This window comes from Drosophila suzukii, chromosome 3, assembly GCF_043229965.1.
Source record: "Drosophila suzukii chromosome 3, CBGP_Dsuzu_IsoJpt1.0, whole genome shotgun sequence".
Taxonomy (NCBI): domain Eukaryota; kingdom Metazoa; phylum Arthropoda; class Insecta; order Diptera; family Drosophilidae; genus Drosophila; species Drosophila suzukii.
In genome coordinates, this window is record NC_092082.1 from 25,644,470 (window position 1) to 25,671,361 (window position 26,892).

Below are 26,892 nucleotides of genomic sequence, written 5' to 3' on the forward strand. Positions count from 1 at the left end.
TCTCGAAAAGAATGAAAATATTTTATCAAAAATGACGTCGACTAAAATGTATTCATAACTTTTCAACCGATGGCGTTTGAAAGCAGTGTTGTGTCTACAAGCATTATCACCACTTTTTAATTCATTTCAAAAATTTAAATCTTAGTAATTAATTACTTTTGACAAAGTTCAATAAATTTTAAAAATGTAATGCTAAATAGTTAATTTCTTTCGACAAAGTAGTGCTAATAAAAATGCAATATTACTTTTTCAAAATGAAATATCAAAGCATAAGTAATTCTAATGGAAAAACAGTGCATTACTCTCCAAAAAAATAATTATAATTGCTTATCATTGCATTACTTTTCAAAGAATGAATGCCAATGACAAAACAACTCATTACTTTCGAATTCAATGTAAAAAGAATTCATTACTTCTGACAAACGCTAATGGTAAAATATTGCATTACTTTTTAAAAATATGATTATTTCAATTAAATGTTATAAAGGTTTATTTTTATTATTAAATAAAAGTTATCAGCCCATTCAAATTAATATTAGCTTGGAAGGTTAGTTAAAGCTGAAGCTATGCCCAATATAATTGGTATCACACATAAGTCACCTTAGCTATCTGAAGAATTCGCGGTGTTTCGTTATCCACTTCTAAAGTGCCTTTTCTTCCTTCCCTCCTTTAGGCAGCTTTGTTTTTATTTTTGCGAGATAAAATTTGTCTTCATTTCAGCTAAAATCTACCTTGCAAGATGGATACCAAGTTTTGTTAACGAATAGGTAACACATGATTTCAAATTTTTTACAGTTCAGCTTAATAATGCATGATTGTTGTTAAGAAAAACTTTAATATTTCAAAACGTATAGGTAACTTAAGAGGCAAAATCTTGCTTAAGCATGAGTTATAAATCTTTTGCTAAAACCTGGTTCGGTAAAAGTTTGACTACAGCGTATAGTTTTTGTACAAACCATTTTCCATTAGGAAAATAATTTGGAAAATATTTATAAAATCGACAACACTTCGTTTTAAAATATACGACTATTAATCGAGATTTACCGTGCCACCCAAGTTATATTTACAATATAATATTATCAAATAGGAAAATATTTACAGATTGCCATTTTTATTTTACAAATAGACATATAACTCATGACAACCGAGGAACGGCTATTATCGACCAAATGGGTTTTACTAAGTATAAATGTAATTGTAATGTACATGTGTAGATCAGAATCGGGCGTTATCGTCTTAAAGGTCAAATTTTGTATCCATCAACCGCGCATTTAGAATTGGTTATGGAAAGTCTAAAAACGCACATCGGCTTTAAATAAAATGTTGCCTTCCAATTAAAACATCAAGTGACAAAGCGGCAACAAGAAATAACCGAAAAAAGGAGTGCAAAAAACGAAATGTCTGCAGCGGATTGTAATTGTTGTGCCAATGGCTGCCATTTATTTATTTGCAGCGATCCTTGGAGCCAAATGGGGCTGATGGCGATGACGAGCATTCAAAATAGAAGGGCGGATGCATTTGGGCAGCGTTTTTCGGAATGTTTTCAAATCAAATATCGGTAGTTGTCAAGGGGAGCGAGCTGCCTGCCCAACTTCCCGGCTTCCCGCCTTCCGTGCCTTGCCGGCTGACGTTGATTGCCTTTGACTGCGTATTTATTTGTATGGTCTGTCTGTCGGTGGGTCTTTCAGTTCGCTGGTCAGTCGGTTTGGTTACATTTTTTCCGAGTTTGTTGCAAGTCTTTGTTTTGTTTCTGCTCTTTGCATGTTGCGTCATTATACCCGTTACTCGTAGAGTAAAAGGGTATACTAGATTCGTCGGAAAGTATGTAACAGGCAGAAGGAAGCGTTTCCGACCCCACAAAGTATATATATTCTTGATCAGGATCACTAGCCGAGTCGATCTAGCCATGTCCGTCTGTCCGTCTGTCCGTCTGTCCGTCTGACCGTCTGTCCGTCTGTCCGTCTGTCTGTCCGTCCGGATGAACGCTGAGATCTCGGAAACTATGGGAGCTAGGCTATTGAGATTTGGCGTGCAGATTCCTGAGCTTCTTACGCAGCGCAAGTTTGTTTCGGCACAGTGCCACGCCCACTCTAACGCCCACAAACCGCCCAAAACTGTGGCTCCTACAGTTTTGATGCTAGAATAAAAATTTTAACTGAAATGTATTGTTCTCATCAATACCTATCGATTGACCCAAAAAAAGTTTGCCACGCCCACTTTAACGCCCACAAACCGCGAAAACCTGTGACGCCCACAATTTTCATGCTAGATAAAAAATTTTAATTGAAATGTATTGGTCTCGTCGATACCTATCGATTGATCCAAAAAAAATTTGCCACGCCCACTCTAACGCCCATAACGCTTAAATCTGTATACCACCGGTAGGTGGCGCATTTTAATCTCGCTTTGCCTGCATATCTCCATATAGCTGAGTAACGGGTATCTGATAGTCGAGGTACTCGACTATAGCGTTCTTCCTTGTTTTCATTTCATTTTGTGCACTATTGAGTTGTGTGTTTTACGCTTTTTGTCAACATTTTGTTTTCAGCTGCTTTTGTGTACTTTTTCAGTGTTCGTTACTGCCTTTAATGAAATGTTTTGACTTCAGCAGCGTCCTGCCTGCATACATCAGCACAATGTGTAAAAACCACTGCGATATCTGCTTTGAAATTAATATTAAAGAACTGTTAACGCACTTCAGCCGACCCTCTTCGGCTTTTATTGCATGTTTAGCAGCCTAATCAAAAGAACCACTCGAGAGGACTTCAACTAGCAAGCATTGCTGGAATTTAAATTTGATTTTCCACTTACGGCACGGTAAGCGTAATAAACACGTTAGTCCCCCACCACCGCTCCTGCTCAGGTTCATCAATTGGTTTAATGACGCAGCAAAGTATGCAACAAAATAATGCAGGCAGATACGGTCGAAGGACCGGGATCCGCAGCCGATGCCAGACAACGTCTCATTCAGAGTCTTTCACTCGAAATCACTTGAACAGCTTGCACATTTATGCAACTCACTTCACACAAGCGGATTCGGATTTGGGCTCGGATCACTGCAAAAATCACTTTCCTGCAGTGCATGCTGGGCTCCTCCCTTTGAGCCGCCCATTGCAATGCAGTCAACTCTGAAATTGCTTGGATTGGCGTTTGTTTAGCAGCTGTCCCAAGCCCTCAATTCCGCACCCTGTCCTCCCGCTGACTGCGAAAACTGCCGATGTTGCACTTGACCAACTGGCAAAGAGCAATTTTAGTCCAAAAATTTTAATTGAATCTGAAGTGTCGAATAGGCGGCAAGAAAATCAATATGATTTTAAGCCGTTTGAGCTCCATTGTCACAATTTTGGCTGCTGGACATCCGTTTTTATAGTCACGTACAGCCAAGTTCAAACGGTAGCAAAGTTAACTTTTTGAAATTCACGAGACCTTACTGAGTTACTTCCTGATAATTTGAACCAATAAATAATTTATATTACTCTACTCTCTATATAAAAGAATTGGCAGTGGAAGATCACTGTACCGAAGAGGAGAAAGAGACGAGCTTGAAAACATGAATGGAGGGGCAGTATTCGATATGATCTTTTAAATACGGCTACAGAGTGATTCCGATCCCAGTTTAAGCAATTGCACAACCTACAGCATTTCCTTTATTGATATCCATAATCTACTAAGCCTACTTAATCTAAAGTGCCTATAAAATGTGTTTAAAGAGTTGAATTAATATAATCGAAAACTTTTGGCTTACCATTAATTCAGTTTTCTTTAACTCAAGACTGCCACGTTATTTAAATCGGTTCAAAATTTTTTCACATTTTCCAGCACTTATTCCGTTTGTAAATTGGAAATTCTTCGATATTTTTCACTGCTCACTATTAATGTGTAAGTACTGAACAAAGAACTACAGTCTTTTACCGAAAAAGTATTGTTATAGATGTAAGCTTAGCTAATCTATTAAAATATATCAGAAAACGCGAGTAGTATTCAAATGTAATGCTTTATTCAAGGTTCTATTCAAACATTTCGATATTTACGTTACTACATTTCACAACCATTTATAGTTTAAGCGAGCGATGTTGGGAAATGTTTTTAGCTTTTTTTGGTTAAGCCGTCCAAGGAATCTAATTATGTCTAGGATACACAATGCAATTCTAACTGATATGATTTAACAAAAAGCTGTGCAAAAGACTAAGAACTACTAGCACTTTTATCTGTTCTAAAACTATTTGGTGGTCGTCACCAGCCTTATACTAGTTTACTCTATCTCTATGTATTTAAAGGTTTTCTGTTCCTCATTTATATTGTCCAAATCCTGGTATCGTTTTATCGAGCTTGACTTAGGTCAGTTACTTCCTCAACGTTTCTTGGGCTAGGTCAGTTTTCATAGGCGATATGTTTACATTGCTTTTTCAAGCACTCAAGACGTACTCAAATTCGCGGACCGTACACTCACGCACAGAACGGAAGACTCTGGGAAATGTTATTTTGAAAATGTTTGTTTCGGACGCCGGCTCTTCGTCGGTAGCAACCTTTCATGACCGTAATTCGCGCAAAACTGATCCTTAACGCATTCCGAAAATTTTAAGCTTGCCATCGCTGGCGAATTGTGCAACGGGCACGAACCTATCCAACTGCACGAGTCCTTGGGGCAGCCGAGGACGAGGCGAAGCTGCAGACGACGAATTCGCACGAGGACCTCTCCGAACTGTTAGCCGGCAAATAAGGAGGCAACTGAGCTGCGAAGTAGAGACCCCAGCAGCAACAGCAACAGTAAAAGTTTCGGCAAATAAACGAAGATTGCACCTCGTCGATGGATGCCCCTGGAACACATCTAACAACGCGGCGATGCAACCTTAAATAAATATGCAAAACAATTCTTATAGGTTTTGTTTGCATTAGCGACTTCACTGGGCTATTTAAAAATATCCCTTAGTTCCAATTTATTCTCGTGGTCCAGTATGCAACAGCATTTCGTTTGAGATAAGTCACCATCAAACATGTTGCGTCTCCGAATTCGCCGCAAACAACAACACTGGCAACAAGTACATCCCTCCCACTCGGAACTCTACACACTCTTCGCAGTAAGTTTCAAGCTTATGCATTAAGTGGGAGCTTTCCCGTAGACACTGAGAGAAAGAAAGTCTCTGACTGGAAGTAATACCTGACGAACAAGAGAGAACTGTACATAGTCTAAACCATGGTGTCTCGAATACCAGATACCTATTACTTAGCTAGGCTGGATTTTTAGGAATTTCTTTAAAAATGTAGTAAAAAACAAAGTACAAAGTGATAAATATTTGATTCCTTAAGTTTTCGGTAAGACAGTAAATATTTTTTTGTATATATATTTTTTACAACACAGTAATCGAGACATTTCCGAGCCCCACTAGAAATCGCCTTCTTTTTTTAGCTTCGTTTCTAACCCAGAAAAATTTAATTTTCTTATCATTTTATTAGTAAGTCATATCTCTTAAGAGACGCAACATATGTTTTTTGATTAATAATTAAGCCTGTCCTAACGGCCTAAATGTTCCCTTTAAAGTTACTTATACTACATGTATTCATGTAAGGTCACTAAAATAGTTGATGATAGGCCAATAAGTCCTAAAACTAGATTTTTGGGTAAAAAAGTTTACTACTGTTAGCAGTTTATTAAATAGGTTAATAGAATAATGTGTAATGGCGATGACTATTTAGTATTAATATCATTTACATGCGAACTTCCGCAACTATGTACCAATTCCGTTGTTCCGATTCAATGTAAAACTGAGTTAAGCTAATATATTAAGCTAAGGATATTGTAAAGATCGGAGAACGGTCACACTTCGATACAAAAGAGAAAAGCAAACGCACGTGAAAATCAAAGCCAATAGAAAAAGACAAATAAAAATGAATAGAAAACTGCGATAACAGTTCGATTTCTTAAACACGGAACCATTTAAGTCGAGTTCATATGTATGAAAATAATATGTTCGATGAACGGCAACAGTGCGTATGAGTGGTAAGTAATGTCTTTTGGTACGCCGTAAATATCGAAATGTGAAACGTTTGGGGGTGTAGGCGTGGGACTTTAAAAATGTTCATACACTACCCACTACACCGAAAATAGTAACACCACAATTAAAATCGTATTAAACTATGTGTATGGAATGGCGCTAAAAATATAACTCTTAAAACCCAATGTTTTAATAAGCAACTAGTAAGTTTAATAATAATAAAACAGTCTAGAATTAAGAAAAATGTTCTTAAATTAAAACGAAATGTTTTGAGGTATGAACAATTGGTATTGATTTACTTTATGTAAAACAAGAGAGAACACTATAGTCCACAGTCTCGACTATCAAATACCCTTCGAGGATTCGAGAAAAATCGCATTAGGCACACGGGTTTCGCCATACGAGAGTGAAAACAGAAAGATTTTTATCGCTATTACATACGTGCACAAATTGTCTGTCCTATTCAACACTGGGTAAGCGATTTTCCGTCTCTTTCTCTTCGTTTATATGAATGCACTGTAAGTCAGAAGGGAGAGAGGAGTAATCCAAAGCGCGAAAAGCCCCACTCCCCCGACCCTACCGTTGTTTTTCAGAAATTATATTTTTTATTAATTTTAAATATCGATATTTTTTTTAATTCCGAAATATCGAAAATCTTTATTATTTGTAAATTATATTTTGGTCCTTTTTAATTGTTGATCACTTTAAAGCCTTAGCCAAAGCCGACAAAACCCAAAAAAATGAGCGCAAAAAAGTTTTTTACTGGGTTTGATTCTCAAAAGGAAATGTTTTTTAAATTCGTTATTATTGCATATAAAATATATTTCTTGTACTTAATAAAAAAAATGAAATTGATTTGATATAAATTTTCGATTTCTTGAATTTTTTTCATATTTTGTTTTTTAAAGCAAAATATTAAGGGTACTGTGCGCTGTGAATTTTAAATTAGCAGTCTGTGATGTCCTCTTCCATTAAAATTTAAATATTATGAAAACATATTAAAAATCATCGATATATCGATATTTTAAATTGATATTTTCAAATATGCCTTGATATTTTTTTAAAAACCAAATATCATCGATGTGATATTTAAACAAAAATTCGACAACCCTGCCAGGAATTTTGGCTCGACTCCCATACAATGACGCCACAAGCAGTAAACGATATCCGCATAAAGCACCTTCCTCTAATGGATGTCGAAAGTAGAAAATACGCCGCGAACTCGACGCAAATAAGGACGTAGTTCAACAACTTGAGGTGGAGATCGCTGACGTCACCAGGGACAAACTAAATCATGTTCAGTAAGTTTATGACGTCATCGGCAGCAACTTTGAAAACTCCGGCAACAGTTGCGCTTTCATAGACGCTGTTGGCACTAACAGCCCCCGCGCTAACAGCGCCAGGGATAACATCGACATCGGTGAATCCAGTATTGGAAAGCACGATACAAACAGTGATGATCAGCGCCATTTTACCAATGTAATCAAACGGCTCGAATCTTCAACAAAAAGCACTGGCAAAAGAAGTCATAATGGATTACGACGGCAACTTTTGTGCCCGTAACTGGGTCACACAACAGTAAATCATCGCGCAGGTGTACAACTTGGACTCTTTTGGTGTGCGTATGCTCCTTATTGCCAAACTAAAGGGAAAGGCGCTAATTTGGCTGCAGGCAAATGCCATGCGCATTTCGGAGCCGACAGACCGTCTCTGTGATCAGTTGATCCTGGAATTTTCAACTATTACTGTGTTTATGCGATGCCGAATTCACGCTTTCATTTCGCAATTTCAGCCGATTCGTGTGTGCATAAACGCCATTTCGTGAATTCGGTAACACAAGAAAAATGTTGACTATGAATTCAACCTGAAAGCGTGAAATGGTCAGAATTAAACTCCGGTAACTCTATATAATTATCGGAGTTGCCAGATCGATATAAATACATAAAAACACCTTACATTTAACAAATTTTTTGTTCATTCAGTGCCAATGGAAACTAGTTTTCATCTCTTATTTGAACGGTAAAAAAATGTTATACTGGCTTGCACACACTTTATCTTTAATACAAGCAATATTATTTCATGCGAATCGAAAAAAAATAATCGCTTTTATAATCGCTAACACCTTTATCCACCGGTCCGGCATCTCTGTCAGCTGAGATTGATAAAAAGCATTAATTCGGCTGTGTCGCATAAACAGGAGCAAATTTTATTTCACGCTTTTAAGAAATCATGTAATCTTTAGCATAAACATAGTATATGATGTCGAAGGGCGTCTAGGAAAAAGGTTCGCTTCTTACTTCGAGAAGAAAATTATGCTTTCCAACGACATAAACATCAATGAAGAGCTTTTTGAGACATCATCGAAGGAATTCCATAACCATGACTGCGCGACCAAGCTCGCATACAATGTTTCTCCGAACCGATGCAGATGTTAAAAGCTTTATCTGGTATTTGTTTTCCTGAACAAAAGCAGGAAATCAATTCTTCGCAACGTTCATCTTGCGGAGACGAAGAATTTCCGGTTCGCCAACTTCAATTTAAAGGGGTACTACGAAAAAGATTGCCTTGGACCGAAAAGGAAGCACGGATCCTGCTACGCATGTGGGAAGTTTGAACACTTTGTTGGTCAGTGCCCATAGCGTATGAGCGCAAATGCAAATAATTACGTAAGTCACATACAAATATTTCCAATAGTTCCAAAACGCCATTACTTACCGCATGCCTTATAGACACTGGTAGCCCAATATCTTTCCCCAAAACAAATGTTATATCCTCTGAAATAAAGGTGCAGGTCATCTCTGAAAACTACTTCAAGCTTAAAAGCCAACTGAAAATTTTAGAAAGAAACATTAGATTCTTCTACAGTGGATCCCATTAATATTCGGTGTTTTACTGACATCGCTCGCCACCAAAGTTAAAACTTTAAGTTAGCATTAGATAATAATAATATTCGGTTTTTTTTTTAACTTCAAACACGAATAAAATGTATAAGACTAAGGAGGGAAATTCTTTACTTTTTTATACTTTTTTTGATATTTAACGAAAAAACAAACAAAATCAAGAAAAAGCTCTATATTCGAAAGTCGAGTAAAAATCCCTGTGGCAGCTCCATATGGCCAAAAATTGGCGCAATTAATGTGTTTACCCAAAAAGTCAACATCTGACCGACAATTGTTGACACCAAACAAGCCGCAAACATAAAGTTTTAGCCACGAATTTTAAATGGGTCGCAAAAGTAAAAATTCAACCTTGGAGCGGAGAAAACTTGTTCTCCAGTTGCATCTAGAGGGCAAGACTTACAAGGAAACTGCAGATATCCTGGAAATGAATCCAAATAAGGTCGTTGACATTGTCCGGAGATTCAAAAATGAGGGAAGAGTGGAGTCAATAAAGCAAAAAGGACTACCAAAAAAATGACTGATCGCGAAGAAGCTGAAATAGTTCGAAAGGTCAAGAAAAACCCTCGACTTAGTGCTCGCGACTTGAAGACCGAACCACGGGAAGACCGATCAACGCAATCCGTTCGTCGTACCATAAAAAAACATGGGTACAACAACAGAGTCGCTAGAAAGAAGACGTTGCTGGCTGAGCGCATCCAGAAACTGAGGGAAAATTTTGCCAAGGAGTACGCCAAAAAGGACCAAAGCTGGTGTGACGATGTCATTTTCTTGGACGAGAGCAAACTTAACCTATTCGGCAGTGACGGCAAGACTACGGTTAAGCCCAACAGTAAAACACGGCGGAGGAGGTGCTATGATTTGGCGTTGCATTTCCACAAAAGGAGTGGGAAATCTGGTGTTTATAGATGGTATAATGAGCCAGGACCAGAACCTTAAAATTTTAAAAGAAAATTTAAAGCAGTCGGTAGCGCAAATGGGCATTGGCAACACCTTTAAGTTGTATCAGGACAACGACCTGAAGCACAAGGCCCATGATGTAAGGTCCTGGTTGTTGTATAACTGCCCAAAAGTATTGAAAACGCCTCCCCAATCACCTGGTCTCAATTCTGATCTCAATTCTCATTGAGAAAACGCCTATATCGTCCATATCGGCCTTAAAATAACGTCTTCAGGAAGAGTGGACTAAAATTGGGTCGGAATACATCAAAAAAATTATAGCCAATATGCCAAAGCGATTGACAGATACCTTAAAGAATAATTGCTATCATACCAAATATTAAATTAGATGTTATTTTTTAGAAAATATAAGGGAAACAGAATGCAACACGTTGACACCCTCAGCGGGTGTACAAACATTTTAATAGTGGAATGAAATTCATTGAAGACAATCTAGTTATTTGCCAAGCCAAGAACCCAAAAGTTCAGAAGATGAAGAAACAGTTAGAGGAACATGAGCATAAGTTATTCGAAAAGAGATGATACCCTTTAAAAACCAAAAAGAAATCGGTTTTATACGGGGAGACAAAATGTTAGAAACTATTGCAAAGGTTTATTGGTTTCCAACACCAAGCATAAGCGTGTAAGCCATATCAATGACTAAAACGTGTAGCATTTTCCCCCAGTACATGTAAAGACGTTGTATGTTAAAGTACAATGTTGGGCATACGAATACCCGCAAGCAAATGGCCAGGTAGAAAAAATTGTTCGAAAGATAAAAAGTTGGACCATTTAAATTTTTTGATTTACTTACAAACCAAGAATCCGTTCACCTGTTATTTAATATTAGCAAAATACAGAGTTATTCCCACTCTGACCTCATTTTTCTCTGAATACGTGTGTAAGCATATTTTTTCGAGCATACATTTGAAAATTGGTTTTCAAAGCCAATAAGATCTGTAAGAATTCATCGAGGTACATTTTAGCTGTAGCACAGTGTTAATAAATGTCATTTGGCAGACAGAAAAACGAAATTATGATGGAAAAGATTTACAGTAAGCCGCAAATGTCAACTTAACAGTGCAAATTAAAATAACAGTTGATAAAGGCACAAGCAAACTACACGTGTTTACTTTTTTTTGGTGTTGCTGTGCACAACCAGAAATTTATTTCAAGAACTGCATAAAGGGATGCTACGCTGGGGTCAGTCCAAAAAGCTCTAGCCTAGGCACTACAAATTCGGTCCTTACGCACAGCATGTAGAGTATAGAATAATAATCTCATGTTAGTTACTAAAGCGGTACAGGTACGCATAACAAGACTTGAGGAAAATGTATTGGTTAGGGGAAAAGGGTGTATTATATTCGTCGGAAATTATATAGCAGTTAGAATGAAGCGTTTGCGACCCTATAAAGTATATAACGGTGGTTTTTAATAAGAGACCTACAAAATGTTGTTATCTTGAAAACAAACTTTAAAACAAAATCGGTTTGAGATATCAATTAAATTTAATTTGCGATCCACTAAATACTAAATATACGTTGTACATTTTTTGCTTTCGTCACGCCGCATGTCAATATTCGTCAACATGCCTGTGTAGGCAATTAGCTGTACGATTTTGATGAAGCGTGCCGAATGAGACAAATTTAGAAAGTTTATTTCATTAGTAGATCAATACAAAAGTTAATATAATATATACTTATGTATGTTGAAGGTCCGATCGTCACCAGTTTTTTGATAGCAAAGTCTATCAAAAATCGGTGATAATTCTTATAAATTAGAAGCTGTTCTTGAAGTTGCTCCATAGTACCAAATTAAATTATGATTTGAGTTCTTTACTTATGAATATTTATTCGCAATGTATGAAAGCTTTCGATTCTCTTCAAATCACGGCGAATTTGACCCCACTTTGTGTAGACTTCACGCAAGTAACCTAAAAGGACGAAAGAAAATCAGTCGAACGAGAGTGTGGCAGCACAAAAGAGAGATGGAAGGCGAAGTCTACACAAAAGCTTGCCCAAGGGTATTACTTGGGGTTGAAACATTAAAATGAAGGCAAGGCAGGTTTAATTGAATTAAAGTGTCACAATGACACTTACCAATGCAACAGGAGAGCAGAGATCCGAAATGCACTATAAAGAGTGTTAATACAATTAAATTCCAAAATGTTCCGCTCCGAAGCTGCATTTAAGCTTAGGTTTTCCATGAATAGCCAAGTAATTCGTGCTGCCCCAATAATACAAATTGCAAATGCAATCAATGTCAAACACCCGAAAACCGAATGCAAATACAGACACCCAGTAACAATAACAACAATATCGAGGGCGGCGAGACAAAAACATTCCAATGCAATTAGTTCACACACACGCGTGCAGTGACTGTTGCAAAAACCACCACCACTCCAGAGCGATTCCCCGGCCATTTTCACCACGGACGGAGCTTTAATCGCCCCACATACACACACAGCACGCACACTACCCTCGAACCAGCCAGGATGAAAATAAAATACCATTGCATACTGTGGGGCGCTCCTTCTATTTGCTGAGCACCTCCGCTTCACTTTCTCTCGCCGCCCATGCGCACTGGGAGCTGCGCTTAGCCGGGGCCTGGACCAATCCGAACCGCTCCTGAAAACTTTATGAGCACGGCCGGCGTCGGCCAATCAGAGCGTTGCACATTTCCAGGCGGGCGCTGCACTCTGCCCCTACAACTGCATGCCGGTAGGCGCAAACGCGGCGCAGGGAATCGAGGAAAGTTCGGTTCGGAGTCCTGTTTGCCGCGCCCAAGTGTCGATTACTGGGATACTCGTTGGTTGCATATCTGTAGGCTCGATTACACGAGAACCCACACCCCACCCACACTCCGGCACTGCACTCGGGCTCGATTCGGAGGTGTTTGCTCTGCTAGGTGACAAATTTTCGTGCCAACGCCTGTAAATATGCAGGGATTTTTCCTGCTTTTCACTCCTTTCCCATTCACACTGCAAATCGAGGGTAATTGGGGTCGTTCCCATCGCTGTGCTGTGTTGATTTTTCGCATTGCATATTTCCAGGCGCCTCTGATTGCTGCTCCTGCCGTCTTCAGAGTCCTTCCTGGCCATTTATGATGACGTTTCCCTCGACCGAGTCGCACGAGTGCCACTGCACTGCCAGCTTGTTTGCTCTGAGGGGTCAGGTCAGCATATTTGCCAAGCAAAATATATTTCTTTCATGCCAAGTGTGAAAATTGTCTTCCTCCGTTGCACTTTTGATTGCCGTTTTCAGTTGGAGTGGCAGGAGAGCGCTCAGTAAGGAGCCGGGGAGAAGGACGGGTCGGGTTGTCGGGCTAAATCAGAGCCTGTGGTTGAAATCGTCGACGAGGCGTTTTCTATAGTTTTTGCGGGAATGGGGCAATCAGATTTCTCCAAAGAATGGAAGCATCTATGGGGTCATATCCCAGACTCGCAGGAACTAGGTTCGATCTTAACCGCTTGAGACATAAGTATTATCTCTACGTGAAAGTAATCTTAGCAAAGTCAACTCAATGTATATATTCCAAGCCTGTAGAAATAATCATTAACACAAAGCATGTCATTGGGCTAAATCTGCCAAGTATATTGCTAGCATTAAAGAACGAGCTTCTCTTAGGGCAGCCCACATAATCCGGATGGCTCAAGAAGCAAAAGTCACACATAAGGACTGTGCCGATGGTCATGGGCCGAGTCTGCATCCTGGCGACCTACAGAAGGGGCAAGTGTCCTATTTGCACAGCCCGCAGCAGGCAGGGCACGTAACTGCATCCGTAAATACATAAGGCAGCACACAGCCACAATCACAGCCGCACAAACACTGGTACCTGGCGCCATGACAGCTGCAAGGACTAAAGCCCCGAGAGGGAATTGAGTTAGAAGAGCCAAAGAGCTTAAAATCAAAAGTCAGGCCGGGCCTATGTAAATAAATGCAATATGCAGGCGGAAAGGGGGAAGGAGAATGGAGAAAGGAGAAAGGGGAAAGGCAGTCAGTCACGGAGTGAAAGCTGAACGAGGGACAAACAGAAGACAAAAGGAGCAAGAAGAGCGAAGGCAAGACATTTATTTGGCCAACACCAGGACCAGGAAGTAGGCACAGACAATGCTGGATGGCGCCTTAGTTTCGACAGACCCGATTCTGATTAAGCGCATAGGGCGACCTCTGACCCCGCCGACCCCGGCGGACAGCCCTCCATCTGTCGCTCTGTCACTCCGTCTGGCCATCAGTCTGTCGCAACCGCAGGAAGGCAAGGGGAAAATTCAGAAAAAAGGAAAACGCCAACAAATGGCTAGGCAGGTCGGTTTTTTGTCTGCCTTTTCCGAGCATTGTTGCAATGAAACGGCGTAAGCAGAATTACGTGCAATTGTTTTCTGCAGTGGTTCGTGCACATAAATGCGGCATCGGGGATTCGGGTGGGGCCCTGCGCTGGGTAAACATAGACACGTTGACTGCATCTAGGATGAGCCCCACGAATGACTGAGTGCCTTGTTGAATGCTCGCAGGAGACTAAGACTGTGGGTACCGCTGCAGCCCGAGGAACCTGCGGGTTAAAGGCTTTAAAGCCTGAAAAACAATTCGACAGTTTTACCCACCGAATTAAAGACAGGTTGTCGAGCTAATGATATGTAGTCTGCATTTCATTTGTTAGGTTACATTCCATTTATCAATCAAATCAGTTTTGAAACTATCTCACAATCAATCAAAAGGTAAAACGATTCCCTAGTTTAAATATAACTTCGCTTCTTCTAACCAGGAACAACGATCTGCGGAATCAGATCGCCACTTATACTACTGACTAACCGGTTACGGGTAGCTATTTGGAATTTGACCGTGCTTATCCAGACTGACAACCCATCTTTTAAGACTTTTATGAATCTTTACACCAGCGGGGATTTCCGTGTGCAGCTTATTAGAAATGCGGTTTTCAATGCTCGATATGTTTAAGTATTCCATGCAAATCGTATTATAATGGCATCGTAGACTTAGCACTTCCAGTGTTTCCTATTGTAGGTAGTATTAAATATGCAGTAGTATTTAATACAAAGTATAAATAGTAGTAGTATTTAATACAAAGCAAGTTAGTGAACAGAAAATTTCTCACAATAGCCAAAAACTTCTGTGAGAATAGCAAAAAGAGTAAAATAATTTTTTTTTTAAATGCCTATGAACTCAATTTGACACGCTGGCCTAATGGTTCCAATTATAAAATGAGTTAAATTCGCCTAAATAAGTAATGTATACAACGTATTCGCTTAATGTGCAGATTACTCACTTGGTCTCGTTAAATATTTTGACTACCACGCTCTGCTGAACAAACATGATCATATCACACAATTTCAATTCTAGAGCAGATATCAGAAAACACCCCTTTTAAAAATATGTTAAAAAGTTGATACCAACGGAAAAATAAAAAAACTGATATAATTGATATCAATCTATTTCGATTTTTATTCAAAATAGACGGCAGTAACATTGAATATGATAATCTAAATAAACGTTCTAAAATGGCCGTTTAAATATGTTTAGCTCCAATCAAAATAATCTGATTGATAAGAAGCTAACATTTAAGTCCCAATGTTTTTGATGTCGACCTCAGTAAAAACTCATCCCTCCACCATGAAAGACTTAAGTATTGTGGCGATAGTCGTGGGCCTTACGATCATGCCCACTTCCGTTGTAAATGTTCCAAGATCAGTTCCAAGTCTTTAGTAAAGCAAACTTTAAACGTTTTCAGATGGGCAAAGTAATAATGCTGGAGAGTCAGTGTGGAAAGTTTAATCGAAGCTATCTTTCTAATTTTACGCTGCTTGTAAAAAATGGACGGATAAATCTGGAACTGTACTTGCTAAGGGATCTGGTCTCGGGTGTGACAATGGATATGGAGTTCCTTATTAGCATGCAGAACTCCAATAAGTATCAGAAAATTTTTCAATACACTCTGGATATGTGCAATATGCTAGCACAAAAGAGGAATAACATCTTTAAAAAATGGTTCGCAACCTTCTTCGATGCCGGAAACTTCAAAACGTATTGCCCAGTAGAACCAAACGTATACTACCTAAGGAACTACAATTATAACACTCTTTACATCCCAAAATTTTTGTATGCAGGAAAGTACCGAGTGAAGTTTGACATGAATCAGTTAAGGAGTAACAATAAAATCAGAGATTTCGTGGTGGGCTGTGCCTTTGTGGTTGAAATAAAGTAAGCGGAGAACAATTTCCGTAATTTTACAAGTTGCCATCAATTAAAATTAGTTTAGTCTGGCTGGTGGCTGGATGGAAATTTAGTTTAAGCATCATTACACGCTCGACATCAGCATGGACATGTTGAAAGTATTCACTGTTGGCCTTCTTCTTTTTGTTCACGAATTAAGGATCACAAATGCAGTGAGTATTGATTAGTCCAAAGTTAGAGGACCTTTTTCAAACAACCCTTTTCTTTTTGTGGCAAAGTCGTCATTTATTTTCCAGGCAGGGAAGAGCAAATTCAGCACAACGCATTTCGAAAATTTCACGCTGGAAATTAAGAACAACACATTGTATATGGACATGACAACCTTAAAGTCGGTCCACCGAGGCCTCAAGGTCCTCATCGACACCCAGATCAGTCTCGACAAGGGCAAGAGCTACCAACGCCTCTTCGCCCACATTCTGGACACCTGTGCCGTGGTTTCCTCGGTGAGAGCCAACATCTTCAAGAGCTGGTTCGACAGTATGCTGGAGCACGGAAACTTTATGGTCAACTGCCCCGTTCCCGCGGGTCACTACTTTCTGCATGACTGGAAGCTGGACTCGCAGTTGGTTCCACACTATTTGCTTCCCGGGGAATATTGTATCACTGCTCACTTTTTCTATGGGAAGCACAAGTCAAAGCAGGAGGATTTTTTTCTGGACTTGGAAGTCTATGCTCTGCTCAAAGCTACCTAGGTCCACAATTCGATACAGTCAATTGACTTGCGTTCATAAATAAAGCGAAAGCAAAAAGCCAGATCTGAAACAACGAGTTACCATGAAGCGCCATTTCGAAGTAATTTAAAACCAATTAGGGAATCCGGCCCGTGTGCAATCAAATAACAAAACCACCATTGAGAGCAGATTGCCATTGCACTCGGACCTCCGATCGGAAGTACCTATGTTGAAAGTAGCATTTTTCCTTATCGGTGTACTCTTGTCCTGGGCAGAGGTAAGCACGGGTCTGCTAAAAGGACTACCCTAGATAACACATCTGATAAATCTGTACCCGGCAGCCCAGTTCCGTGAGCCTGACTCGCGTCCAGTGCGAGAAGAACTCCAAATTCTTCAGAACCATGAACGTCACGTCTGTGAACAGCACAATCTTCGCGGATATCGAGCTGGTCCAGGCCCTAAAGGCCGGCTTCCGAGGTCACGTTGACGTGCAGCTGCGTCTCAGCAATGCCAAGAAGTTCCAGAGCCTGGTCCAGACCGACACCGACTACTGTGAGCTGCTCTCGACCCTCAAGGACTCGCTCTTCCGGCGGTGGATCAAGAGCGTAACCAAGAACAGCAACTTCATGGAGAACTGCCCGGTTCCGGAGGGGCACTACTACCTCAAGGGCTGGCACGTCGACATGGGTCTGGTGCCCTCCTATCTGCTGAGCGGCGACTACCGCCTGAGGGCCTTGGTCTACTACGGGAAGTACCGCACCAAGAAGCAGCTGTTTCTCGTCCAGTGCATGGTGGAGGCAACAGTGCATATCAAATAGTTAAGAGTCTAACCTGATTTGTGCGAGTGTAATCGTTTGACCGAATAATCAACCTACCGCGCAACTTGAACCGAACAACAAGCCCATTAAATGGCTTTAATTGCTATATACAAAAATCGGTTGTTAGCTGCAATGCTCGCGTTGACATCATCCCGCGATGTATCCCTTTAAGCTTGCGCCCATTGTTCTGGGCTGGATCGTTGTAACTGCTGTCATACGGCAAGGCGTGGTAAGTCGTAGAGTTCTTTCTCGTGGGCTCTTTTGAGAATCTGCTAATTAGGCCCCCAGACTGACTTTCAAGGCCGGCGACTGCAGGTACGACAGATCGGTTTTCTCCAACTTTACCATCCAAATTATCAAAACCAAAGTGATGATGGACATGATTTTGGTCACCACTTTGCGGCAGGGCCTTAAGGCGCACTTGGACTTCGAGTTTCGTCTTTCTAAGGGCAAGCCCTATCAGAGTGTTTACCAGCACGACATGAACTACTGTGCCCTCATCAAGGGCTCCCAGGAGTCGATTTATCGGCGATGGTTCAATTCCATGTTGAAAGTGGGAAACTTTGCAACGAGCTGCCCAATAAAGGGGGGCTACTACTACCTGCATGGCTGGACCCTGGATGCGAACTATGTGCCCTCCTTTCTCTATCTGGGTGACTACCGAATCGGCGGATCGTTCTTCTATGGCAGGTTTAAGAAGCAGTCGGACAATCCCCTAGTGGAGTGCAGTGTAGAAGCCGTGCTGAACTGAAGCTGTGAGGGGTTATGGTGGCGAACGATCACCAAGTTTACAATTGATAGTCAGGCTCCAATAGGCTGGATAATTAATATATTTTGCAAACTCGAAAACATTTATTGAAACAGTTCCCTTGATTTTGTGATCAGAGATGGCTCGGCCCATGTGGGTCTTGCAGCTGGTAAGGCTGGAGATTCTGGCCATATTTCTGTTCCCTGTCAGGTCGGTGAGTAGTCTATGGTAGTCACTCACTGCTGCGGGTTATCACGAGATCCAACTTGCGTCTCCCAGGAACGCAGCATCAAGTTCATAGCCGGCGAGAGCAGGTTCAACCGGGACTATTTTGAAAACTTCACATTTACCATTCGCAATGACAAGATCTTCCTGGATATGTACTTGCGCAAGCCACTGCTCAGAGGATGGAGGGCCAGGTTGGACTTCAGGACTCGAATGGGAAACTCGAAAAGCTTTCAGAGCCTCTTCTCTACCAATGTCGACGTATGCAACATTGTGAACGCGGTCAAGATCAACCTGTTCAAGAAGTGGTACAAGAACCTGCTCAAGTACGGAAATTTCCTCCGCCAGTGTCCCCTGAACGCCAGCCACTACTACCTGAGGGGCTGGCAGTTCGGGGAGGGCTTGGTGCCACCGTTCATAACAAGTGGATCGTACCGATTGGAGACCTACAACTATTTTGGGAAGTACAAGGGCAAAGACGAGGACTTCATAATGAGTTGCACGGCCGATGCTGTCATACATATCTGAGGCACTGATGGCGATGGCTAATGGTTTGGAAATAAACACATCATGTTCGCGACCGTAGTTTGTGATTGATTTAGAGGGCTTTCATTTGAGTTTCATCATGGGCACTGAGATGTGGAAATTGCTTGTCTTGTCCGTTCTCATTCGACTGCCTTCCCAAATCGATCTCGTCGAGGGGGTAAGTCAGCCTCTAGCCCCAGTTGCAAAAGCTCTCCAGAACAGCTTTCTTTTAGGAACGCAGTGTACAGTTCCTCACCGGCAATTGCAGCTATAATCCCAAGTATTTTAAAAACTTCTCGATGACCATAGTTAACAACATGATGAATGTAGACATGTATCTGAACAGACCCATTCAGTGGGGCTTCAAGGCCCACATCGACATTCTGTTACGTCTTGCCAACGCCAAGAACTTTCAGTCCGTGTTCAGCCAAAAGACCGACTTGTGCGCCACAACATCGAGTGTGAAGAACAGCCTTTTTAAGAGCTGGTTCAAGGATATGAGCAAGCATGGTAACTTTATGTACACCTGTCCAGTTGAGGTGGGACATTACTACCTACACCAGTGGCGCATGGGGAGCTCCATGACCCACAAGTTTCTTATCCCTGGTGAATATCGCGGAAAGGTAACCTACTTCTACGGCAAGTATCGGACTAAATCGTTTGATGAGACATTGAAACTGACGATTGACGCGATCCTATCCAATTAGACTCATATCAATTGAGGCAATATCAAATAATCAATGTAAATAAAGTGTTTCAAAGTCAAAATTACTTAATTTGGTAATTATCCAATAGAATAACTATTTACACCCACATACGCATAAATAAATTTGTTATTGTCTGGCTCTGAGGTCATTGCTTTGCTTCTTGGGAAGTTTGTAGGCGTTAGAGGGCGTGGAAAACTTTTCTTAGTGAAATCGGTAGGTATTGACGAGACCAATACATTTTTGTTTAGCATCAAAACTGTGATTGTCGCAGTTGTTCGCGGTTTGAGGGCGTTAAAGTGGTCGTTGCACAATTGCGTAACAAATTTGCGCTGCGTACGAAGGTAAAGAATCTAAATCTGAAAACCCAACATTCTAGTTTTAATAATTTCCGAAATGTCAATGTCCATACGCACAATTTTTTTACATTTCTGGGTGGCTTGTGGACGTTACAGTCGGCGTGGCATCATTTTTATACCCTTGCGGAGGGTATTATGATTTCAGGCAGAAGTTTGTAACGCACTGAAGAAGACGTTACCGACCCCATAAAGTATATATATTCTTGATCAGCATCACTAAAGGAGTCGATCTAGCCATGTTCGTCTGTCCAGCCGTTTCTACGCAAGCTAGTCTCTCAGTTTTAAAGCTATCGGGCTGAAACTTTCCCAAAAGTCTTATTTCTTTTGCAGGTAGTATATAAGTCGGAACCAGCAAGATCGGACAACTATATCTTATAGCTCCAATAGGAATAATGGGAAAATAAATTTTTTTTTTAGTTATATCTTTGGTGTTTTTTAACATATAACCTCCTACGCTTGGAAATAACATTTTTAATTAGTTTTGAATTTCGAATTTAATTTTATCAAAATCGGACGACTATATCATATAGCTGCCATAGGAACAATCGGAAAATTGGTGGGAAAATAATATGAAAAAAATTATAGCTTCGGTGTTCTTATTGACATATTATCTTATGCTATTGAGAATACCATTATTTGTATGTTAAAGAATTTTGAATTAAATTTACTAATTATAACTGCAAGGTATACAAACTTCGGCTTTCCGAAGTTAACTTCCTTTCTCGTTTTAGGACAATCTAGCATTATAACTGGGGGCGCTACAGTAGGCGTGGCACTTTTATGAAACAAACTTGCGTTGTCCCAGAATCTTAAAAATCTGCTCACTTAACCCCAACATTGTAGCTTTAATAGTTTCTAAGATCACAGCGTTCATAAGGACGGACGGACAGACAGACAGACGGACATGGCTAGATCGACTCGGCTAGTTTATACTTATGGGGTCGGAAACGCTTCCTTCTACCAGTTACATACTTTCCGACGAGTTTAGTATACCCTTTTACTCTGCGAGTAACGGATATTAAAATAGTGATCTGCGATATATCGCTAGAAAAAAATTAAAATGAAATAGTTTTTAAGTAAAAAATACACAATTAATAATTTCTTAACTTGTATTTGACGACACTACTGTGAGCCATGCTTAAGAAATTTGTTTTTGGATATGAACTGAACCTTTACCCGGAGTGCAGATTTTGGATAAAGTTCATTGAAAATTATGTTTGTTCCAATATTCCTAAAATATTTCGTATATTATAATAACATGTAGAACGAATAAAGGAATTTAGAGAATATAATATTAAATGTGGTCACTACTCTTTGATCAAGCTATGGATAGTGAACCTCGTAAAGATCGAGTTGACATCTAGTCAGTCCCAATAAATATTTAGTTATGATCTCAACCACCCCTATTATTTCCAATCCTACAACAAAAGCCAAAAAACGTTCTTCTTAAAGTAGTCACATAGTAGTCACTCGAGTGGGAAACTCGAAAAGCTTCCAGAGCCTCTTCTCTACCAATGTCGACGTATGCAACATTGTGAACGCGGCCAAGATCAACCTGTTTAATAAGTGGTACAAGAACCAGCTCAATTACGGCAACTTCCTCCGCCAGTGTCCCTTGAATGCCAGCCACTACTACCTGAGGGGCTGGCAGTTCGGGGAGGGCTTGGTGCCACCGTTCATAACAAGTGGATCGTACCGATTGGAGACCTACAACTTTTTTGGAAAGTACAAGGGTAGAGCCGAGGACTTCATAATGAGTTGCACGGTCGATGCTGTCATACATATCTGAGGCACTGATGCCGATGGCTAATGGTTTGGAAATAAACACATCATGCTCGCGACCGTAGTTTGTAATTGATTTAGAGGGCTTTCATTTGAGTTTCATCGTGGGCACTGAGATGTGGAAATTGCTTGTCTGGTCCGTTCTCATTCGACTGCCTTCCCAAATCGATCTCGTCGAGGGGGTAAGTCATCCTCCAGTCCCAATTTTAAAAACTCTCCAGAAAAGCTTTCTTTTAGGAACGCAGTGTACAGTTCCTCACCGGGAATTGCAGCTATAATCCCAAGTATTTTAAAAACTTCTCGATGACCATAGTTAACAACATGATGAATGTAGACATGTATCTGAACAGACCCATTCAGTGGGGCTTCAAGGCCCACATCGACATTCTGTTACGTCTTGCCAACGCCAAGAACTTTCAGTCCGTGTTCAGCCAAAAGACCGACTTGTGCGCCACAACATCGAGTGTGAAGAACAGCCTTGTTAAGAGCTGGTTCAAGGATATGAGCAAGAATGGTAACATTAGGTACAACTGTCCAGTTGAGGTTGGACATTACTACATGCACCAGTGGCGCATGGGGAGCTCCATGACCCACAAGTTTCTTATCCCTGGTGAATATCGCGGAAAGGTAACCTTCTTCTACGGCAAGTATCGGACTAAATCGTTTGATGAGACATTGAAACTGACGATTGACGCGATCCTATCCAATTAGACTCATATCAATTGAGACAATATCAAATAATCAATGTAAATAAAGTATTTCAAAGTGAAAATTACTTACAAATTACTTAATTTGGTAATTATCCAATAGAATAACTAGTTACAACCACACTTGCATAAATAGATTTGTTATTGTCTGGCTCTGAGGTCATTGCTTTTCTTCTTGGGAGGTTTGTAGGCGTTAGAGGGCGTGAAAAACTTTTTTTAGTTCAATCGCTAAGTATTAACGAGATCAATACATTTCAGTTACATTTTTTTTTTAGCATAAAAACTGTGGGCTCCACACTTGTTCCCGGTTTGAGGGCGTTAAAGTGGTCGTATGCGTAACAAATTTGCGCTGCGTACGAATCTGAAATCCCAACATTTAAGGTTTAATAGTTTCCGAAATATCAATGTTCATACGCACGACTTCTTTACATTTCTGGGTTGCTTGTGGACGTTACAGTCGGCGTGGCATCATTTTTTTTAGGTCAATCTAGCATTAAAACTGGTGGAGCCACAGTTTTGGGCGGCTTGCGGGCGTTAGAGTAGGCGTGGCACTTTACTGAAATAAGTTTGCGTTGTCTTAGAATCTTTAGAATCTGCTCACTTAATCCCAACATTATAGCTTTTATAGTTTCCGAGAACACAGCGTTCATACGGACGGACAGACAGACAGACAGACGGACATGGCTAGATCGACTCGGAAGGTTTATACTTTATGGGGTCGATAAAGCTTCCTTCTACATGTTACATACTTTCCGACGAATATAGTATACCCTGCGATACATCGTTAAAAAAAATGAAAATGAAATAGTCTTTGTGTAAAAAATACACAAATAATAATGTCAACTTGTATTTGACAACTCTACTGTGAGCCATTCCGAAGAAGTTTGTTTTAGGATATGAACTAAACCTTTAACCGGAGTTAAGATGTTAGATCAGGTTCAATAAAAATTATGTGCTTTTCAATATTCCAACCATATTTTGGAAATTATAATAATATGTAGTAATAATAATGGAATTTAGAGAATATAATAATAAATGTGGTCACTACTTTTTGATGGAGCTATGGTTATTCAAGCTCGTACAGATTGATGTGATGGGAAGTCCCAATAAATATTCATTTAGCATCTCGACCACCCTATGGTTTCAAATTCTACAATAAACGACGTAAAGCGCTGTTCTTAAAGTAGTCACATTAATTAATAACATGCCAGGGGCAACGAAAAACTGAAACTTTATCGGGATGTGTACGCAGTGCAATGATGATGTCAACAGCTTCCGCACTCACGCGGCGATAATCGAATGGTTACTGCCTTCTTCACACTGCTCAGGGAGCGTCTGCAACGGATGATAGCAGCAATTTTATGGCGAGAAATAATAATATCCTGAACAAGGCTGCAACATGTTGCACGGCAAAACGTTTGCGTTGATTATCGATGCAGCAAAGGAGCAGAAGAAGACATTGGAGCATTCAATTTAGCACGAATGTCCTTAGTGTCACACTGGGATCGCAGATGTCGCATGCAGCAAAAGAAACCGTAAAGGAAACAAAGGGAAAGGATACATTAGACATCGTCTGCCAACGGTCTGCATAACATGTGACTTTGTGTTGGGAGCGTTTGACTTTATTGCTTCCTAATTGCCGCCCGATGCCTTTTGTGTTCCGCGTCCTCGGTCTTCTTCCTTGGTGGTCCGGTCATAATGTGCTTTTACACACTGGCGCATCCAAAGTGATTTGCCCCAGGCCTCGTGCTCGCCAATTTGTTCGGAGTCCCGCTGGTATAATTATAGGTTGTGCGGTGATGATTGCGCCCCTCTACAGCGCATCCCCCGGATACACTCCTCCCACATGCGGCTCCTGGTCCTGACAACGCCGGCAGGCATGTCGGATGACTAATGAGTGTGGGCCAGGGAACGAGTGAAAGTCAGGTGAGCTTTACCTAATTAGTTCAAACGCCCAACCAGCCATGTAATTGGGGCCTCTGAAGTAAGCCAAAGAATGGCTTGCAGATGATTTAATTTATAGAAAACCAATGGGGCCGGGACAAAGCTTATAAGTCTTGGCAGGCCAAGGCGATCCCTTTGCAAATCAATTTCATGGCAAACAAACATTAAACGTTATTTAACACAAAGCAGGGCAACTGCGACAAGTATAATGATGGCAATTTCCTTGAGTACACGACGCCACTTCTTCAGTTATCCGCCCCTGCCCCGCTCCTCCACAGTTTCCCCTGCATTTGTTTCAAAGAAGCTCCGGCTGCACTGGTCTGGCGTTTGTTCTTCCCGGTTCCGACAAAATACAAGAAATTGCTCTCTGCCCCCACTCCAGCGACGGAAGTGCAATTGATGGCAAATACGACGAGGAAAGCCATCCTTGGCATCCTTGGGATCCTTGGGAGCGCGTGCGAACGTGTCGAGAGGAGCTGGACCGAGGACGAGCCGGGGAGTCGGGGGCAACTTGTCGGTGGAAAAATACTTTGTCCCCAAACTATTATTGACAGTGTTTAAATTATTTTGCGCTTAGGGAGCGCACTCGTATAAATCGCAGCTTGCAGCGCGGCCAGCCACGTTCCGGGCTCAAATCTGTGTCCGCATCCGTGTCCTTGTTGGAGGACTCATTAATTTATTTATGCGAAATGCACGTGCAACGATTTACCCGATTGGAAGTGAGAAATTGTGTTAGCCAGTGGAGATTTGAGCTCTTCAATGATTCATTGCTTTTTAATGTGACCAGTTGCGCCGGCTTCCAGTGCCCCCTCCACACAGACCTGGTTGCATTCACTTCATTTGGATGTCCATGTAGAAGGTTGTTTCTGTCAAATTGTCGCCGTTCCAGTCTCTCACATAGACGTTGGAGTCTATCCGGAAGCTGCCCGAGCGGATGAACCGCGGAATGGTCTCCTTCTCCGAGCGGATGTTGCACATGTAGTAGTTGCCCTGCAGGGGTATATTAAAGTGAGGTCAGGCTGTTCGATTGGAAAGAATAGGGTACCTCCTTAAGGGGACAGCTACGCGGCATATTGGACTGCCGCATAATGTTGTTCAGCCAGAAGTTGATCAGGCTGTTGCCCTTGCCCCTGCCCATCACCTTGCAGAGGTTCACATTGTAGGTGAAGACGTCTCTGTAGGAGTCTCCGCCCTTGGACACCCGCTGCCCCATTGTGGCCCTCAGCCATATGTCCGCTGTGATGTTCCGTGCCAGGTTCAGGGTGAAGTTGATCGTAGTGCGGTCCTCACTGATCGCTGCCTCGTACAGCGAAACGTACTTGCGGTTGTAGCCGGTGACAGTCTTCCGGAAGAGCAGAAAATTCAGAGACTGTGGGGGGTCATTGAAGAATACGGTGTGCTGATGTCTGCCAGATCTCACCTTATGGCCTGCAAGAAATCTGCAGACTGAACAGAGGACCAGTCCCAGAAGAAAAGCTCTACGGATCGCCAACATTGTTCGCTGTGGGCCCCAGTGCACCTGATTGAACTCGATCAAGCCCACACTGCTTTGGTTCTGGGGGACCCATTAAAACCCCATCAGTTTCCCATTTGCGGAACACCTCATCTTGATCTGCTCGTGTCGAAACTTCAATATCGGGAAAGGTCGGTGTCCGCTAATGAAACTGGAGATCCACTCAGGTGGCTCTCAGGCCGAGCCTCTCAGCGTAATTAAATTGCGGAATTGTTCAGAAGTTTGCCCAACCGACTCGGCCCATCCCCATCCGCGGCTGCCCATATAATTTGCTAGGAACTGACGCTAAAAATATGATAAATTGCCGCTTAACGGGCAGCTGCAGTTGCCCACCCGACAAGGCAGCATAAATTCAAAAAGAGCCGCTATTTGCTGCTAACCAAATCTTAATTATAAATCTAAGGGAAGCACTTGCAACCGAAAAAAGGACGAAGAAATTACCGCAAGCGCAGTGCGCCGAAGGGTGTCTGGAGGGGGTAGAGCGGGTAGAGGGGCTCGGAGGGAAATGATGATTTAATAGAATGGTCTGCGGGCACCGCCAGCTGGCTGCCGTGTCCTGCCGGCTGAGCCGAATGAATGGGAGCTGAGGAGCCGTGGGTGGAGCAGGCGGAAATGACTCCATAAGCTGCTGCAACCATAAACCGGAAGTTAACAGACTTTCGCTGATGTGGCACTTTCGTGGCGCTGCTGCAGGACACCAGGACTCTGAAAGGACATCGGGACTCAGCCGACACGCTCGGCGGGCAGTCTGCGAAATTGTGACAGCGCATGGCCGCAGGATAATCAAATAATTTTTTCTCTGCCTTCTCCTATCCTGTCCTT

The 26,892-nt window shown here is 41.4% G+C and overlaps 9 protein-coding genes across 9 annotated transcripts; 8 read left to right on the forward strand and 1 right to left on the reverse strand.

The window, feature by feature from the left end:
- The first annotated feature begins 5,835 nt into the window (after positions 1-5,835).
- On the forward strand, positions 5,836-16,045 carry LOC108007679 (uncharacterized). Its single transcript, XM_036816406.3, has 2 exons — positions 5,836-5,998; positions 15,572-16,045. The coding sequence occupies exon 2, from the start codon at positions 15,572-15,574 to the stop codon at positions 16,043-16,045; it is 474 nt and encodes a 157-aa protein (XP_036672301.3). The 5' UTR covers positions 5,836-5,998.
- LOC118878830 (uncharacterized) lies at positions 16,011-16,766 on the forward strand. The gene is made up of 2 exons (XM_017071399.4): positions 16,011-16,226; positions 16,293-16,766. Exons 1-2 carry the CDS (start codon positions 16,158-16,160, stop codon positions 16,764-16,766), a joined length of 543 nt encoding a protein of 180 aa, XP_016926888.1. The 5' UTR covers positions 16,011-16,157.
- Positions 16,767-16,889: 123 nt separating this feature from the next.
- Positions 16,890-17,691, forward strand: LOC108007677 (uncharacterized). The gene is made up of 2 exons (XM_017071400.4): positions 16,890-17,022; positions 17,087-17,691. The coding sequence occupies exons 1-2, from the start codon at positions 16,972-16,974 to the stop codon at positions 17,561-17,563; spliced, it is 528 nt and encodes a 175-aa protein (XP_016926889.3). The 5' UTR covers positions 16,890-16,971; the 3' UTR covers positions 17,564-17,691.
- Positions 17,692-18,426, forward strand: LOC108007678 (uncharacterized). The gene is made up of 2 exons (XM_065864444.2): positions 17,692-17,792; positions 17,844-18,426. Exons 1-2 carry the CDS (start codon positions 17,721-17,723, stop codon positions 18,312-18,314), a joined length of 543 nt encoding a protein of 180 aa, XP_065720516.2. The 5' UTR covers positions 17,692-17,720; the 3' UTR covers positions 18,315-18,426.
- Positions 18,427-18,437: 11 nt separating this feature from the next.
- LOC108007675 (uncharacterized) lies at positions 18,438-19,081 on the forward strand. The gene is made up of 2 exons (XM_017071398.3): positions 18,438-18,525; positions 18,591-19,081. The coding sequence occupies exons 1-2, from the start codon at positions 18,451-18,453 to the stop codon at positions 19,062-19,064; spliced, it is 549 nt and encodes a 182-aa protein (XP_016926887.3). The 5' UTR covers positions 18,438-18,450; the 3' UTR covers positions 19,065-19,081.
- An 80-nt stretch (positions 19,082-19,161) lies between these two features.
- On the forward strand, positions 19,162-19,863 carry LOC108007667 (uncharacterized). The gene is made up of 2 exons (XM_065864377.2): positions 19,162-19,239; positions 19,295-19,863. The coding sequence occupies exons 1-2, from the start codon at positions 19,162-19,164 to the stop codon at positions 19,766-19,768; spliced, it is 552 nt and encodes a 183-aa protein (XP_065720449.1). The 3' UTR covers positions 19,769-19,863.
- Positions 19,864-21,449: 1,586 nt separating this feature from the next.
- LOC108007666 (uncharacterized) lies at positions 21,450-21,913 on the forward strand. The gene is made up of 2 exons (XM_017071388.4): positions 21,450-21,487; positions 21,577-21,913. The coding sequence occupies exons 1-2, from the start codon at positions 21,450-21,452 to the stop codon at positions 21,911-21,913; spliced, it is 375 nt and encodes a 124-aa protein (XP_016926877.4).
- Positions 21,914-22,022: 109 nt separating this feature from the next.
- LOC108007665 (uncharacterized) lies at positions 22,023-22,617 on the forward strand. The gene is made up of 2 exons (XM_017071387.3): positions 22,023-22,088; positions 22,144-22,617. The coding sequence occupies exons 1-2, from the start codon at positions 22,023-22,025 to the stop codon at positions 22,615-22,617; spliced, it is 540 nt and encodes a 179-aa protein (XP_016926876.3).
- Positions 22,618-25,388: 2,771 nt separating this feature from the next.
- On the reverse strand, positions 25,389-26,052 carry LOC108007691 (uncharacterized). The gene is made up of 3 exons (XM_017071414.4): positions 25,978-26,052; positions 25,603-25,926; positions 25,389-25,547 (listed from the first exon to the last, which is right to left on the reverse strand). Exons 1-3 carry the CDS (start codon positions 26,050-26,052, stop codon positions 25,389-25,391), a joined length of 558 nt encoding a protein of 185 aa, XP_016926903.2.
- Between the last annotated feature and the right edge of the window lie 840 nt (positions 26,053-26,892).